This window comes from Rhinoderma darwinii, chromosome 2 (assembly GCF_050947455.1).
Source record: "Rhinoderma darwinii isolate aRhiDar2 chromosome 2, aRhiDar2.hap1, whole genome shotgun sequence".
NCBI lineage: Eukaryota > Metazoa > Chordata > Amphibia > Anura > Rhinodermatidae > Rhinoderma > Rhinoderma darwinii.
In genome coordinates this window covers 165,553,220-165,570,173 of record NC_134688.1, presented here as the reverse complement: position 1 = coordinate 165,570,173, position 16,954 = coordinate 165,553,220, and the positions used below count along the sequence as shown (strand labels likewise).

Sequence of the window (16,954 nt, the reverse complement as noted above, 5' to 3'; positions counted from 1 at the left end):
TCTCCGATAGGTGGGCCTTTTGTGCACCCGTATTTTTGATTGAAATTGATTTTACCCTTTTCAATTACTACACAGTGAGAATGGACTGTTAAACATATGCCTTTTGACGTTTCATTCTTGACATTGTTTGATAATTAATTTTCCACTCCATCAATAGGAAAATATCTCACAGTATATGTGTCGACAGTGTGACAGTTTATTCCATGGAAAAATGTAAATGACAGAATCCGAAAGGCTCTTACCCAAATTGCCGTGATAACTTGCAGACGAGGGGTTAGCTTCAATGGCTTTAAGGAACAAATCTTCAGACTCCTGAAATACAACAGAAAACCTGTGCAGTTTGTCAGAAAAAAATGATGCGTTCTTTCAAAGACACGTTTTAAACTGATTTCATTTTTATCCTATGATGGAGATTAATGGATAGATTTTTCTACCTTATGATAAATGTGCATCCGAACAGAAAGAGAAAGTGCACTATGCTGTACCAGCACTTATGTGGATATCTGTATTTATTAATAAGCGGGTGCCAACAATGCAACCTTACCAGACAGACAACAAAAGAACACTGCCCTCATGTGGCCAAAATGTCAGACAGATGATGAGAAATCCTTACAGTGCATTTCGACATAAAATAGACCACCAATTATATAAAAGAAACTAATAACATATTGACTAAGCTTATAGCAGGACTACGGTAGCCTGTTATGGTTAAAGTACATGAATAAAAGGACAGATCCGCATACAGCCATACATTGGTAGTCATGAATATACCGGGCACAATGTCAGACAAACCTTGTATTTCTGCGCCTTTCCAAGCACATTGGCTAGCGAAAATATAATCGAATGATCGCGCGGTAACAGTTTTAAGGCTTCCTTTCCTATAGCTTCAGCTTGAGCTAAATTGCCTAATTGTAGAAAAAAAAGAAACAGAGAACATTTTTGTTAAAACAGGTATGGTTTCCGTTTGTTTCAGTTTCAATTCCGGAAAGGTCTTACAGAACCCATGAATGGAGTCCCGATGCAGATGTGAACGACGCCTAATCTACACTGTACAGAGTAAAAATAGGTTTTGCTTTGCCCTGTCTGATGTTTTCACTTAACAAAAATGCTGGATCATACATTTTACTGATAACATAGCCAATGTTCACAGGTTCAGGTCCACAGTATTTTGAGCATTCAGGACCAGAAACAGTTTAACGGCTTCTAGTATGCGTTCGTTTTAGTGCTATGACTTTTTTATTTGTTGGACTATTGATGTGACGTTTTCCTTGAACCAAGTAGTTTTTTTTTTGCTAACGTTTTTATACACCTAGTTTTCACTTTTTTTAGAATTTTTAGGCTTATAGTTTAAATACATAGCAAAAAAAAAAATGCCTTTTAACATTATAGTTAATTTTTCTGGAAATAATATACGGTTACAATAAAATAGAAGTTTTTTGTTAGTGTTCGTCATTGTCTACTGTAAGTTTGAATGTATTACATGTCCAATTTAGGGTAATTGGGTTGGGGCTAGCTATATGACAGCGATTGGTATAAGTGAGCGTTTTTTGGGGAGGGAAATTCTACACGTATTTAATTATTATTTTCTATTTTTACGGTCTGTCCCTTAGGTGGTCAGAATATATCATTAGGAGACAGTATTATAATAATTTTTTTTGACACTATAATTTTGCCCTGTAACTGGGGTGTTAAAGCAGTACCAGTTACAGGGGAAATCTGCCCTGCTCTAGTGTCTATTGTCACTGTTAGGGCTGTTCTGGGTCTAGTTAGCCTCCTGTTACCGTTATCCCGGTAATTACGTGATCAAACAAGTAACCACTTGGACCAATAGAGGCAGAGGGCGCTACCACTGCCTTTATTCCATACACAGTACTTATTGAGCTATGTGTATGTGAGAACAGATACGCCGTTAACACACACAGGCGCGGGTTTAAGGAACAGGATTTACAGTGGGTAGTCACTTTAAATAGAATTGGTATATACGAAGCTTGCATCTACTGATCTGAACTACTTTACAAGATTACAGAACGCCTGTTCCCTTTGTCCCATGCTTCTAATTGTTTTTTTCCAGGCATCAGAACTGATGATAATGACTGATGACGGTTTATTTATGGCAGTTATTGCTAGTTTTTTGACAAGCACATACCATATACTAGCTCAACTGCAGCATTATTAATACATTTACTAGAATTTTTATTTTTACTCTGATATGATCTGGACTTGATATGTTACCACTTTAAGGGGTTTAATCTCTTAGGAATCTCAGTAGTACCAGAACAGCTTACCTGTATTATCAAGCAGAATGATCATGTTATTCCAAGCTAAACTATGCTGTGGCTTCAGAAATGTAGCGTTTCTCCAGGCATTCAATGCATCCATATGTCGGTTTAAATCTGCATACTGAAATTAAACAAAAAAAGCCATAATATAGGAGTCTATAGAGACTCATACTTGCATAGTTTTCTGGTGAGGTAATACTTCTCTGGTTTAATGTTTTTAAGGTATATTCGTTTTTTAATAACAAGATATGTAAGAAAATAGCCTACTTCTTGAAATCTATAAGGAATTGCAACCCGATCTTTTCTTCTCATCAGTGAATTCAAACATTCTAGTTTACATTCAGAGCTTGAAAACCTGTCCTGGTCAAGAAGAGGCTGGACAGCAGCCCAAAAGACATAAGGGAAAGCCTCCATGACCGGTATAGGAGGGTGGCAGGTAATACTTCAGGTCATGAAGGGGTCAGTAAGAGGATGGCAGGAGGAGCTAGGGGGGAGGAGTAAAGGGTTGGGTATAGCGTTCTTTCCGCTGTTTTCGGCATTGAGCCGGAAGCAGCGGGAATAACAACAGGAGAAAAAACAGCTCCCACCCTAGTTTGTTTGATCTATCGGGTCCTTTTGTTTTGTGTGTGTGTTTGTTTTGACCTTGCGCGGTTAGGGTTAGCTAGCGCTAGTAAAGGGGTGTTTGGTATGAGCGTTAATTTGTGGTTTTCCTTTTCAGGGGGGTCCCGGTGTCATGGTAGCTGGTGGGGGGGGTCCTTGAGGTTGGTCAGTACAAACTGGTGGGGGGTCGCATCGGGGATATGCGTCCCCCAGAAAGGTATAATATTTGGAAGACTTCATAGGGTGTTATCCCTTTGAAGTGGTCTTCTGGTTGGAGCCATCTGCAGAGGTGATTGGTGCCTCCGAGCTGGTTTACGGCTGGAGGTAAATAGGTGGTGGTGGTTTGGTTGCAGATGGCTAACTCAATGGAAACCGGAAAAAATAACTTCAAGGACTTCCCCTGGCGTACTTTGTTATTTTATGTTATTATTATTATTGATGTGGTTTTATTTGCATACTGACCCATGTTGGGTCAGGTGAATTCTAGAGGGAATTCTTTGGGAGAATTCCTTGTGTTTGTTTATCCGAATGTTTCGGATTAAATTGCATTTTTCTAAAAGTCGTAAATAAATAAATGGCTGCTGTGGCCATTTCACATCCAACCTCGGTTGTCACGTATCTTTCTTGGGTTGGGGGGATGGAAGGAAAGGTAAGAAGATTCAATATCACATGACTCTACTTAAGCAGGTCATGTGCTGCTCACAGAGGTGAACAACTGGCTAAGGGTATCAGGCCTTGAGAAGTGAGAGACAAAACAGTGGAGTTGGATACATTGGGCGGAATTTATCAAGCATTCTACGCCGCCTCCAACACTTCTACTTTACTTTGTAAAAAGTAGGCGGGGCTTACCAAGAGTTGCCGTGGCCACTCACGGCCTGACAAATTAATTATAATTCACGCCAGTAACTGGTGTCAATTATAGCTGAATGTCCAGCTCGTAGCTGGCATAGATTTCCCTATCTGACACATGGACAGCCAATGATGCAATTAATTTATAAAGAGGCATGCACCTTTTAATGAATTTGGCGCATTTTACTCGAGTGCTCTTTATATTAAAACTGGCATATGAAATGCCAGTCTTAATAAATATGCCCCTAAGAATTCTGTGTTGTTGTTTTCATACTCCACTCATTAGAATGCTCTCTCTTATAATGAGCGGTGTAAGCAGTGTCCTAACACAGGGTCACAAGGGTGTAACATAGCTCTGAGTAGGAGGCGTACATATTTTGCTAAGATCAGGCTTTGTGTTCCCCTGCTTTGTTCGGACAGGTTCCGATCTAATTCTTGGCACAAAACATATGGCTCTCGTTCTGGGCTAAAAAAAAAGAACATCTTATTCAACCTTTTAACATGACGGGTTGATCCACAGGAAGGCAAAGACATGAGGTACTATGAGATAGTAGGCAGTTCTCCTTAACATTAAGGACTATGGCAATCAAGAGTAAATCCATGGATCAATTATTCATCTCAAGTATATTATGACATTAAAATGAAAAAAAGCATCTACTTCAAATTTGCTGCTTGCCCCTGGTTGCTATAGTTCAGCTTACTATTCACCAATATGCCCAACTCCTATTCCACGCCAGTTTTATCCAGTGAGTAATAAATATATTGAAAGGAACTGGGCCTAATTCTGACCCTTGTGTTATCCCACTAATAACGGTGACATAATCTGAATGTGTTCCATTACGAACCATCGCGTCTTTTGTCCTTTAGCCAGATATTTATCCATATTTAGTAGTTTATTCCTCCAGAACACGTGTATGCCATCTGAAGCTGGTGACTTGTTGATTTTAGTTTTCAACATTAAGCATTTCAGCTGGCATGGTATTCACCGAATTTACATACAAACAAACCCAAGTTACCACAAATGGTTAACATATGTTGTAACTACAGTAGGAAATGTAAAACTAAAACAGCTGTAAAGTTCTGTACTTGGACCCTTTATTACTGCTGTTCTAGTGTAACTTTTTCAACTACTGGATTTAAATGTGAATAAATGATAAACTTCTGTGCTAGACAATGAGATTTAGCTCAAATATCAAGTGTTCAGCCTCCATGAATAAAAATAAACCGACTACAGGTATCCAAATGTCCTCTTCCACCTGTAACGCCTTTCAGTATTGTGAATGTTAAATGATGCTCAGAAGTACAGCCCTGGATTGCATTACTTGAAAAGAGATGTTGGTAGGATTGTATAAAAGATTATATGGCAGAAGTGATGTAATGACTCATAAAATGTTTTTTTATTTATTTTTTTGTCAGTAATAAGAACATAATTTTGAACTGTAGAAGGAAAAGGTTTTGGATCAATGAAGACATATAATAAAGATAACTAGGGTTAGTGCTAGGCTAGGTCACATTGCCCCGATTCCAGGCAAGTCCCATTCAGCAGACTCCATTCCACTGTGTTGTACTCACAAGTACATGACTAAGGCCCCATTCGCACGAACGTGTTTTTGCGGCCGTAATTCACCCGCAAATCTGCGGGTGAATTGCGGTCCCAATCATTTCTATGGGCCCATGCACACGACTGTGGTTTCCACGATCCATGCATTGCCCAGGAGCCTGGACTGCAAGAAGATAGGACATGTGTTATTACGGGCGTGTATTGCGGTCCACGCTCATAGAAATGAATGCACGCGACCATGTGCACGGCCCGCGGGTGACACTCCGCGGCCGTCCGAGCCGCAAATCACTACGGTCGTGTGCATGGGTCCATGAGGTCTTAGAGAGTCAAGAGGAAGCAGAAAATGAAAAGACCAAGAAACCAGTTTAAAGAGAACCTTTCTTGTGGAACAGTGTGTCCTATCTGCAGGGAGAATGTTATAGAACAAGAGTGGCTGAGCAGATTGATATATAGTTTTGTTGGAAAAGATTCAGGATAACCTGTATCAGACTGCATGTTCAACATGACAGGCTTCTTTTAATATATGCAAAGGTTTTCTTGAGTTTGCAATTTGATTATTATTTTAACATAATAATATAAACAGTACATAGTGCGTTTTCAAATATAAGGGACTACGGAGCGCCAACCTTACAAAATGAAAAAACAAGAGCATCACAAGGAGGGAAGCAAGTACAATGACTGGTTCTCACTGTTAAAAGGGGAGACTATGGCTGGCACATCCATGAAGAGGTTGGTGCAGACCTTGGAGCACTATGTCGATGCCACTGTTATGGGGGTTCTTTGGGACTGGCATGGCTATGGGTGCCACTGCTGCAAACTAATATTCTTAATATGCTCCCATAGTTGTGGTTCCTGATAGGCGGTTATCCACTATAGTGGATCTCAAAAGGAAGCAAGCTGGAAAGTCACTTTAACTCTTACCAACCCGCTTAAGCTGGGTTCACACCTGCATTCTGTATTCTGTTGTTCTGCTCCGTCAGAGTTGCAGAACAACGGAAGGACCGGTACCGTTGCACGGCGGAACCCATTGACTGTAACAGTTTTCGTTGGGGGTGTTTCCGGTATTGTCGGCCGAATCTTCGACGGAGGCCCCTAGCAGAGCCTTCAATGCAGATGCGAACGAGGCTTTAGTGAATGAATAAGGAAAATTAAAACAATAACATTTAGCTAGTTTAAAACAACCCCCTCTAACCATTACTCCTTATGCTCCAATAAGACAGCCCTGGTTATAAGAGGAAATGTGATCAGACAAGCTTGAGAAATCCACAGAAAAATCATGGATGGATTTGGGACCATTGGGTCAGGGATAAAATGGCTTGTGTGGAAAAATCACCCTTGTATGCCTGGAACAAAACGTAGTTCCCTTCTATTTTGACCTGCCTGTTTTATTGTTGGGTAGCCATAGAAAGATTTAAACTCCCTTTTTACACCACCAATTTTAGGGACCTTTGTGAAGACTGGCAAATAAATTGTAGAATTTTAGAAATTCTAATTCTGACACTTTTTCTGGAAACAACAATTATAATGACACAAGACACTCACCAGTCGCCCCAGGTTGTAGTAACAATCTGGATATTTCTTTCTGTATTTGATAGCAGTTAAATAGCTCCTTTCTGCTTCTTCAAACCGTTTAAGGCTGTTCTGTACTATACCCAAGTTCATCCATGCAGCAGAAAAATCTGATCTATGACCGGAATGTAAATAAAAAAATAAAAAAGGGGCCCATAAGCTTCACGACAGACAGCTTTTACTATTCTACCTATTTAACTTACTGGATTGACACGGCTCGAAATAAGAGTTCTTCTGCCAGGTGGAGTTCATCCTTTTCCTTAAGTATGTTGCCAAGGTTATTCATTGCATGCACATATTTTGGATTTAACCTGGAAATGTTAAAAATGACATATTATTCATACAAAGCTTTAAATAAGGGTAAAATAATGTAACTTACCTTCCTGTAAGTTGTATTTAATAGTGAAATACATGGAAACTGTATTAACAAACGCACTTAAAATTAGAACGGGCAGGATCAGACAGTACCTACATCCCTGTGGACAGTGATTAGATGTGATTGGATACTGCCATGGTACCACCATACAGTGCCCAAAATAATATGCAGTATATAAACATTACTCCCTTAACCCCTTCCCCCTGCTTGCATTCTGGGCCCTAATGTCCTGCGGCATGATCTAGCAGGCATTCGCTCCAGGCAGACCTGGGGGCCTTTATTAGACCCCCGGCTGCCATAGAAGACAGAGACATTCTGCGATTTTATCGCCGGGTGTCGGTGGGATGAGAGGGAGCTCCCTCCCTCTCTCCAAAACCACTCAGATGCAGTGCATGCTATTGTGCACCGCATCTGAAGGGTTAAACGGGTGAGATCGATACTAATATCGATCTCACCCGGCAGAGCAGGGACGCCCCCAGCCCTCAGCAGTCTCTGGCAGCTGAGAGCAGGGAGATTTGTCGGCTCCCTGCTCTGTTTACTTTATTCTACAGCAGCGCCGTGGAATAGCGGTGCTGTAGAATAAAGCCCATTAATGACCGCCGTGAAAAGGCTAATCGGCGGTCATTAAGGGGTTTTACTATCAGGGACATTTATGACATATCCACAGGATATGTCATGAGCTACGCTGTTTTCTATTTCATTGTCGGCAATCACACGATTCAGCCGGAGCACAGAGTGATAGAACAGGGTTTAGAGGGCCCCATTCTAGAGATAGATGCGGGTCCCAGAGGTGGGACCTGCATGCATCTATCTATCTATCTATCTATCTGACATTTATAGCATATGCTGTCGATATGCCATAAATGTCCCTGATGGGAAAACCCCTTTAAAAAGCCAACATACTACCACATAGTATCCACGTAATAGAATGTACTGACATATGCTTCGCACTAATCTGTATTCAGTGGAGTATCCACATAAAACCACAATTCAATTCCCAAATAAACCACCATTCACCACTAAAAAAAACGGGGAGGTTTTAGTTTGGTCCTCAGGTTCCTGTTATCGGAGGGCCCAAAAGTAAATGGGTGTCCTCGACAATTACCCAGTTTGCCCCTAAAACCAGTCCTGATATGTGGTCACCTGTGCATCGTTGTTAAATAATGAAAAAATTCTTAATGGCAGACTGTTGTGCTGGAACTTGTGTTTCTAAAGGTACCAGATTCTGTCCTGACACATTTCGCAACAAAATGCCCGTGAGGTGATCATCTTCAGTGCTTTATATGTTCGTAAAATGATCAATCAATCTTGTAAAGACTTTTACACACTTGGGATTTACATGGGTGGCTTTACACACTTTGATAATGCGAACGATTCGACAATGTGGGGCTAAGATTTTCGATCATGCGATAATCAAATCAATGTGTGTAAATGCAGTCACTCGATGGTCTTGCAATTTAAATAGGTTACCACCATGCAAAATGGTCTTAATAGCTTGCACAATGACGATTATAACTAGAATTTCAACTTCATCTCAATATCGAATAATCAAAAAATATTAAGCGACACCTCGTTCACAATCAGTGTAACAGGAGCTGTTCCCCGCCGTTATATACTTGCCTGATCCTGGCATTTCTGGCTCCTGATCGACACCACTCCTCCGCTCTCTGTTGCTGACGGCCAGCCACACTCATCTTCTGGCTTCTGTGACTCCTATACGCACGCAGACTCGTTCTGCATTAAAGAGCCTGAGCGTGCCAAATTATCCACTCAGCTTTTCGTGGGGATAAAGGGACCTCAATTTCTTGGACACATTGCCTGAGCAATTAGGGTTCTTCCTAGCTTGCTAGTGATACCCTGCGCTATACTTTGTTTGCGTTTCCTGTACCATTGTCTACCGTCTGCTCTGACCTCTTGCTTGTTACCCGTGATAAACCTCTGCTCTACCAACTGCGAGTGCCCGCTTGCCCTGACTTTTGCTATACCTGACTTCGCATACTATCTGCTATCTCTGTACAACTCCTGTTTATGTCAGCCATCGCCAAAGGAGACTATTCCGGGAGTAGCGACCTAGAGTTCCCCTGCTGCGAAGTCCAGATCCCTGTTTATGGGTGAATACCTAGGGACCCCTTGGATTCCGCTCCCCATTTTAGCAACACATCAAATCTTTTGGTGAAATAGTGGGTTCACACCATCCTTTGCAGGTCCTGTGTCAGTCTCACTATCCACTGGCCCTGTGGCAATCAGCAAGTAAGCGGTCAAATCGTCGAATCAGATCTACTGTCAAAGTGTGTAAAACCACCCTTAACTATACGTTGTCCACACCTAAAACCATATATAAGCATAATCAAAAGATTAAGTAGCCTTTCAGATGTCTTCTGTGAATATTCAAACTAGAATGTACAGTATAATGAGGGTGCGTCGGCTGGGCTTTTGTCACCCTTTCCAGTATTTTTTTTATGGCAAGAATAGCACAGTCTGCAGTAATATTCTATCAGACAAAAATAAAAGAACCCTGGTGAACACCAACAAAGTTGACAGGGTTCCTCAGGTGTCACGGCATCCATTCAAAAACGAATATAGAATAGCGGTCATGACACTGTTATGAATGGGAGCCATGACGATAGTGTGAACAAAGCCTATGAACTGTGATGAAGCCAACACACAAAAAACAACAACATTACCTTATAGCTTCTCTGTAGTATTTAATGGCACCAGTTTGAAGGCCTCGATCTGCTAAATTTTTACCTATATTATAGTGCACCTGTGGATCATTTAAAAAAAAAATTATATATATATATGTATATAATTTCATAAACATGTGCTCTGTTTTGTACTACAAAATAAGACTATATAATAGTTTTCATGGTACTGCAGGAGAAAATAACAGAAGCTTCTCTCTCATACGAGTACATCTGTAACCATGGGAGGCTTTCAGTCTATTCTAAAGGGAATCACAAAATCTTTCAATTTAATGGAAAAGCCATACAACTTTTTCCTGTAAAACCCTTAGTAGCATTATACTTAAAGAAATTGCCAGGCTAAAATGTTACGTGGAGAGGAATTATTGGAGCATTTGAATGCTACACTGTCCCGGTCTCCATAAACGCGTGTCTACATAAATATTTCTACATTTGTATCTTGAAATATGCAATTATTTTTTTTAAATATAACTTCAAGTTTTCAATAGAAAAATACATATGCGCTCCACAGTTTCCTCCCACACTTTCAAATACATTATCGCTTACTTGACATTCTCTATACCATTTTCGGCCTGTTGCTTAGAAACAGAAGCCACGGTTAAGTGTGGGACACGGCCAGATGGTAACGCTCCCGCTGAAATCCAGCTGTGCAACTAAGTACACTGTAGAAGGGCTGGTGGTGCCAACAACGATGTTTGCCACCATCACTTTGGGAACCTAGTGACCACAAGAGGAGCATAGTCACTGGCTCCCAGCAGGAAAACAGAAGGTGTGTGTGTGTATATATTTTTTTTCCGCAGGGTGATTTGGAAGAGTAGTTTGCTGGTAGAAACCATTTTTATTAAGGATGCATAGATGCTAAAACCCTATATCACACGCTGTAATACTAAACTGGCAAAATATTCAGTAGGACTAAAGCTTGCCACACACAACATACATATATGTCCTTCCTTACAATTCCTCGTGGATTGACATATTCCGAGATGAGTGAGGCAAGATGACCAGCTTTGAAAAAAAAACATGATTTCGCGATACTCTGTCGAGAGTTTTTTAATGCTATATGTGTTTATATGTGGCCACCTTGTGGTTGTGATCTGTATTACAGGCTATTGAGGGTTTTGCTAGAATGTCACGATAATGTAATGTATTTGTATAGTAAGAAATTGGAGTACTTACACAAAATTTGCAGAGATGTAAGGGTGGACACATCTGTATCTCCCCGACCTCTCAATAAACATGTATACTCAGCTGAGCGTGCATATTTATTTAAATAGGAAGTGGAGGACAAGCAGCTGCTAGACACCTCTGGCTTATCTCCTGGCAGTAGAAATGGAGTGGGAATGTGGAAATCCAGCAAGCCCAATGCTTATTTCCAACATCTTCTGTCACAGAATGGCCCTACACACATTAAATTGTTAAAGGGGTACGCCAACCTTAAGCTTTGTGTCTGTGGGCAGCGTCAAAACATAATAAAACCAAACACTAGAGCTTTTTATTAACATGGGAATATAGTGAATTTACATAATGCATGTATTAACTGCATGGTAATTGTGTTCCATGTTTGTTTGTTTTTTCTTTGTTTAGACGAAAAATGAATCAAAAACATCATTTATTAATACTGTTTTTTCCTCATTGCAGAAAAAAAAAAGTCACACCTTCTGTATGGTGGATTAAAGAATGAATAAAAAAAAACATTAAAATAGCACAAAAAGTTTGTGAAACAAAACACATTGACAGTGGAAATTCTAATTTTTACACAGAATAACATATAACATCCTCATGATAAAGCACCTAAGGAAATGCACATTAAAACACAACAATACAAGTCTGTGTGAGCAGAGCTTAAAGTGTCTCTGGTAGATATGTTTTGGTGAAAATGCTGCACGCATACAACAGAAGGCCTGTAATGACTTACTTTAGCATTTAGAGGACACACAGCAAGTGCACTTTGGAAAAGAAGCTCCTCTGAATTCCATTGGCTACTTCGATAAATGCAGCGCACTGGATAGAGAGTCAGCAGTCCCAGTACCGCTATAGTCATGAGTTTCTTAAAATAAAAAGCGTTTCAATGATGCTGCAGTAGAAACTTATCCAAAACAACATATATATTAATATATATATATATATATATATATATATATATATATATATATATATATAACACAGACACATTGTGGGTTTTTAAAATTTTCTTCATAGATTTCTTGAACTGCAGGAAGCCATAAGCAGTATTAGTATGGTGGATAACTAAGCAGACTGAGGCCCCATGCACACGAACGTAAAAAACGCCCGTAATCACGGGCCGTAATTACGGACCCATAGACTTCTATTGGCAACGGGTACCTCCCCGTATGCTTACGGGAAGGTGCCCGGGCTGTTGAAAAATATAGAACATGTCCTATTTCAGGCCGTAATTACGACACGGGCAGGCCCATAGAAGTCTATGGGGCTCCCGTAATTACGGGTGACTACGCGTGTGCACCCGTAATTACGGGAGCGTTGCTAGGCGACGTCAGGGGATAGTCACTGTCCAGGGTGCTGAAAGAGTTAAACGATCCACAGTAACTCTTTCAGCACCCTGGACAGTGACTTCCGATCACAATATAGATCGTGTAAAAAAAATATAAAGTTCATACCCAGAATTCCCTGCTTCTTCCTCCAGTCCGGCCTCCCGGGATGACGTTTCAGCCCATGTAACCGCTGCAGCCAATCACAAGCTGCAGCGGTCACATGGACTGCTGCGTCATCCAGGGAGGTCGGGCTGGATGTCGAAAGAGGGACGCGGGAACGGCCTGGTAAGTATGAATTTCTTTTACTTTTACTATGGAAAGGGCTGCCCCTTCTCTTTATCCTGCACGGATAGAGAGGAGGGGCTGCCGATTAGTGCAGTGCAATTTTGCAGCGAAAACGTGCCCGTATATACGGGTGGAATACTGGTGACACCGGACCCGTATTTACGGGCACGGGTCCGTAAAAACTGGTGCAATACGGGTCGAATACGTGTGACCGAGGACCCGTATTTACGCCAGTATTTACGGGAGGGAAAAAATATGTTCGTGTGAATGAGGCCTGAGACCAGTTTATAACCAATAAGAGTACAGTACTGTGCAAAAGTTTTAGGCAGTTGTGGAAAAATGTTGCAAAGTAAGAATTCTTTAAAAAATAGAAATGTTAATTTTTTTTATCAATTAACAAAATCCAATGTGAATGAACAGGAGAAATCTAAATCAAAATCAATATTTGGTGTGACCACCCTTTGCCTTCAAAACAGCATTAATTCTTCTAGGTACACGTGCATAAAGTCATGGTTTTTGTAGGATTATAGTCAGGTGTATGATCAATTATACCAAAGAGGCGATAATGATCATCATTTTCATATGTAGGTTAAAACACAGTCATTACCTGTAACAGAAACAGCTGTGTAGGAGACTTAAAACTGTATGGAAGAACAGCCAAACTCTGCTACAAAAGGTGAGGTTGTGGAAGACAGTTTCATGTCACAGGTCCACCGTGGCAAGACACAAGGTAGTTAGTTACACTGCATCAGTAAGGTCTCTCTGAGGCAAAGATTTCAAAGCAGACTGGAGTTTCAAGATGTGCTGTTCAAGCTCTTTTGAAGAAGCACAAAGAAACGGGCAACATTGAGCACCATAAACAAAGTGGTCGGCCAGTGGAAGTTAGTGCAGCAGATCAAAGTCACATCACGCTTACTTCCCTTCTAAATCGGAAGATGTTTAGCAGTGCCCTCAGCTCAGAAACTAGTGGGATCCAGGTACACCCTGTTGGAGAAGTCTGGCCAGAAGTGGTTTTCATAGAGGAATTGCGACAAAAAAGTCATACCTTCGACAAGGAAACAAGTCCAAGCGACTCAACTACGCAGGAAAACCTAGTAACTGGGGTATAGAAAAATTGCAGCAGGTGCTGTGGACTTATGAGTCAAAACATCAATATTTGACTGTAACAGAAGGCAGATTGTTCGCCGAAGGGCTGGACAGTGGTACAATAATGAGTGTCTGCAGGCAACAGTGAAGCATGTTGGAGGTTTCTTGAAAGGTTAGGGCTGCATTTCAGCAAATGGAGTTGGGGATTTAGTCATTATTAATGGTGTCGAAATACAGGCGATACTTATCCATCATGCAATACCAACAGGGAGGCTTCTGATTAGCTCCAAATTTATTCTGCAGCAGGACGACCCCCTCGAACATACATCCAATGTCATCGAGAACAATCTTCAGTGTAAAGAAGAACAAAGAGCCCTGGATGTGATGATATGGCCCCAACAGAGCCCTGATCTCAACATCATCGAGTTTGTCTGGGATTACACGAAGAGACAGAAGGGTGTGAGGAAGTCTACATCCATAGAAGATCTGTGGTTAGTTCTCCAAGATTTTTGGAACAACCTCCCTGGCGAGTTCATTCAAAAACTATGTGCAAGTGTACCTAGAAGAATTGATGCTGCTTGGAAGGCAAAGGGTGGTCACACCACAACATATTTGTACACACACTATATGGACAAAAGTATAAGGACCCACCTCTTAATCATTGATTTTAGGTGTTTTATTCAGGTCCCATTGCCACAGGTGTATAAAAATCCAGCACCTAGCCATGCAGTCACCTTTACAAACATTTTTGAGAGAATCGGTCATTCTAAAGAGCTCACTTAATTTGAGCGTGGTCCTGTAATAGGATGCAACCGTTGCAAGTCAGTTCGTTAAATTTCTTCCCTCCTAGATATTCCACTATAAACTGGGAGTGGCATTATTGTATAGTGGAAGCTTTTAGGAACCCCAGCAACTCAGCCATGAAGTGGCAGACCATGTAAAGTTACAGAGCGGGTCGCCAAATGCCGAGGCGCATAATGCATAAAAGTCACCAACGCTCTGCTGACTCAATAACTTCAGAGTTCCAAACCTCCTCTGGCATTAACATCCGCACAAAAACTGTGCACCAGGAGCTTCACGGCATGGGTTTTCATGGCTGAGCAGCTAAATGCAAGCCTTACATCACCAAGCACAATGACAAGCGTCAAATAGAGGGGTGTAAAACACGCCGCCACTGGACTTTGGAAAAATGGAAATGTGTTTTGTGGAGTGACTAATCACGCTTCTCTATCTGGTAGTCTGTTGGACAAGTCTAGGTTTGGCGAATGCAAGGAGAACATTACCTGCCTGACTACTTTGTGCCAACTGTAAAGTTTGGTAGAGGAGGGATAATTCTATGGGATTGTTTTACAAGGTTGGCCTAGGCCACTTAGTTCTAGTGAAGAGAAATCTTAATGCTTCAGCATACCAAGACATTTTGAACATTTGTATGCTTCCAACTTTGTGGGAACAATTGGGGGAAGGCCCTAAAAGCTCCTGTAGATTTAATGTTAAGGTATACCAATACTTTTGTTCATAAAGTGTAAAAAACAACATAATATGGCAATTACTTATATTAAACTTTGTAAAGAGGTCACTATAGGAAAAATTAGCTTTGAAGGGGTTTTCCCATCAGAGACTCTTCTGACAAAACCACAGTATATGTCATAAATGTGTCTCATGGTAAAACCTATTTAACTAAAGAAATTGTAGAATATTGTTTCTAAATAATATTATCGTAATAACAATTTTTATAATCTTACCTTTTTGTTCAATTGTTTACAGATTTTACTGTAGCCATAAGTGAGTAACATACAATAACCTACACTAGGCAGGTAGAGAACCCTTTCGGCAACAACAAATCCAACTCGGAAAAATAAGTTGCTTGCAGGAAGGAAAGGTATTATGAGAAATCCCAAGCCCATAGTGATGATTCTGTTATGACAAATAGGAAGCAAGAGCACTTTAGATAAAAAAATAATAATAATGATAGCATAAATTGTATTAAAAGTCTAGTATATCCTGGGCTCTTTAGGCTTGTCTTATCAGGTCAACTTTACATTAAATAAAAACGCAGGGTTACTGCAATACGCTATGGATGGAATCCGAGAAATATGCAAAAGAAGTATCTGGTTGTACCTGTGATTTCTAATAGAAGCAGCACATAAACCTATAATGTACTTAAAGCATGTGCCAGGCATTCAAACTTTGCCATGACTTAACATTTAGTATTTGCATCTTTTAGTTACTGGGTCATACTACTACTACTACTGTTTTATGTTGTTGGATAAATGTTTGTGTCTACTACTTTATCCATTATTCCTTCCAAATCAGAAAAGATGTATCGTATTTGCTGTATTTTTAATAAACCAGTTTAATAAGCATATTTGAAAAAACCCTACATGCAACATTACACCGTCATATCCTAATATGGTACACTGTTCACTTGTCAAGCAGTGGATGAGCCAGACTACAGGATACTCTGTAAAATAAAGCAATAAAATTATGCTATCATTTATCAGCGGTGTCTAGAAATGTGGGTTTCATGAGTTAGCGACTCCCTACTGATCAAAAAAAGCCATACTTCCATTATTCGAAATATACGGAAAACTCACCTTCTCGTTTGGCCATTACTGGAGAATAATGCCTGGTACATTAAGCCAAACAAGCAGAACCAAAGTGCTGCTGGTGCCATTATCCGAGAATCGCTGAGAGATTTAATAAGAGGTATGCAGCCCATTGACCAATCAAAGCAGAGCCACCATGGGCACAGCAGTAGCCATCCATTTAAGGAATAATAGTAATTATAGTTTATTACCTGTCATTAAGAGGAAAATCATTCAATGTCTCATATACAGTGTTAACAGAATTATCAGTACAGGTGCACTTCCCTGCATATGTGCGCACACACACATACACGCACAATAATATAATATTCTATATATTATACACAAATATTATATACACACACAATATTATGTATATATATATATATACACACACACACACACACACACACACACATTATATACACATACATACATACATACACACACACACACACACACACACACACACACACACACACACACACCAACTTCTATTTCACAAATTCAAATAGTCTGAACAAACTGAAATCTTATAAAAGGTGCAAATTC

General features: G+C 40.3%; 1 protein-coding gene across 3 annotated transcripts in view; it reads right to left on the bottom strand.

The window, feature by feature from the left end:
- Nucleotides 1-16,954, bottom strand: part of TMTC4 (transmembrane O-mannosyltransferase targeting cadherins 4) — a 129,210-nt gene that overhangs the window by 74,773 nt on the left and 37,483 nt on the right. For all 3 annotated transcript variants that reach the window (XM_075852449.1, XM_075852445.1, XM_075852446.1), the window contains exons 9-17: nt 16,412-16,614; nt 15,560-15,731; nt 11,852-11,983; nt 9,919-9,998; nt 7,062-7,169; nt 6,832-6,973; nt 2,286-2,400; nt 793-905; nt 243-312 (exon numbers count right to left, since the gene is read on the bottom strand). In XM_075852449.1, coding sequence (XP_075708564.1) covers nt 243-312; nt 793-905; nt 2,286-2,400; nt 6,832-6,973; nt 7,062-7,169; nt 9,919-9,998; nt 11,852-11,983; nt 15,560-15,731; nt 16,412-16,614 — 1,135 coding nt within the window. The remainder of the gene's footprint in view (nt 1-242; nt 313-792; nt 906-2,285; nt 2,401-6,831; nt 6,974-7,061; nt 7,170-9,918; nt 9,999-11,851; nt 11,984-15,559; nt 15,732-16,411; nt 16,615-16,954) is intronic.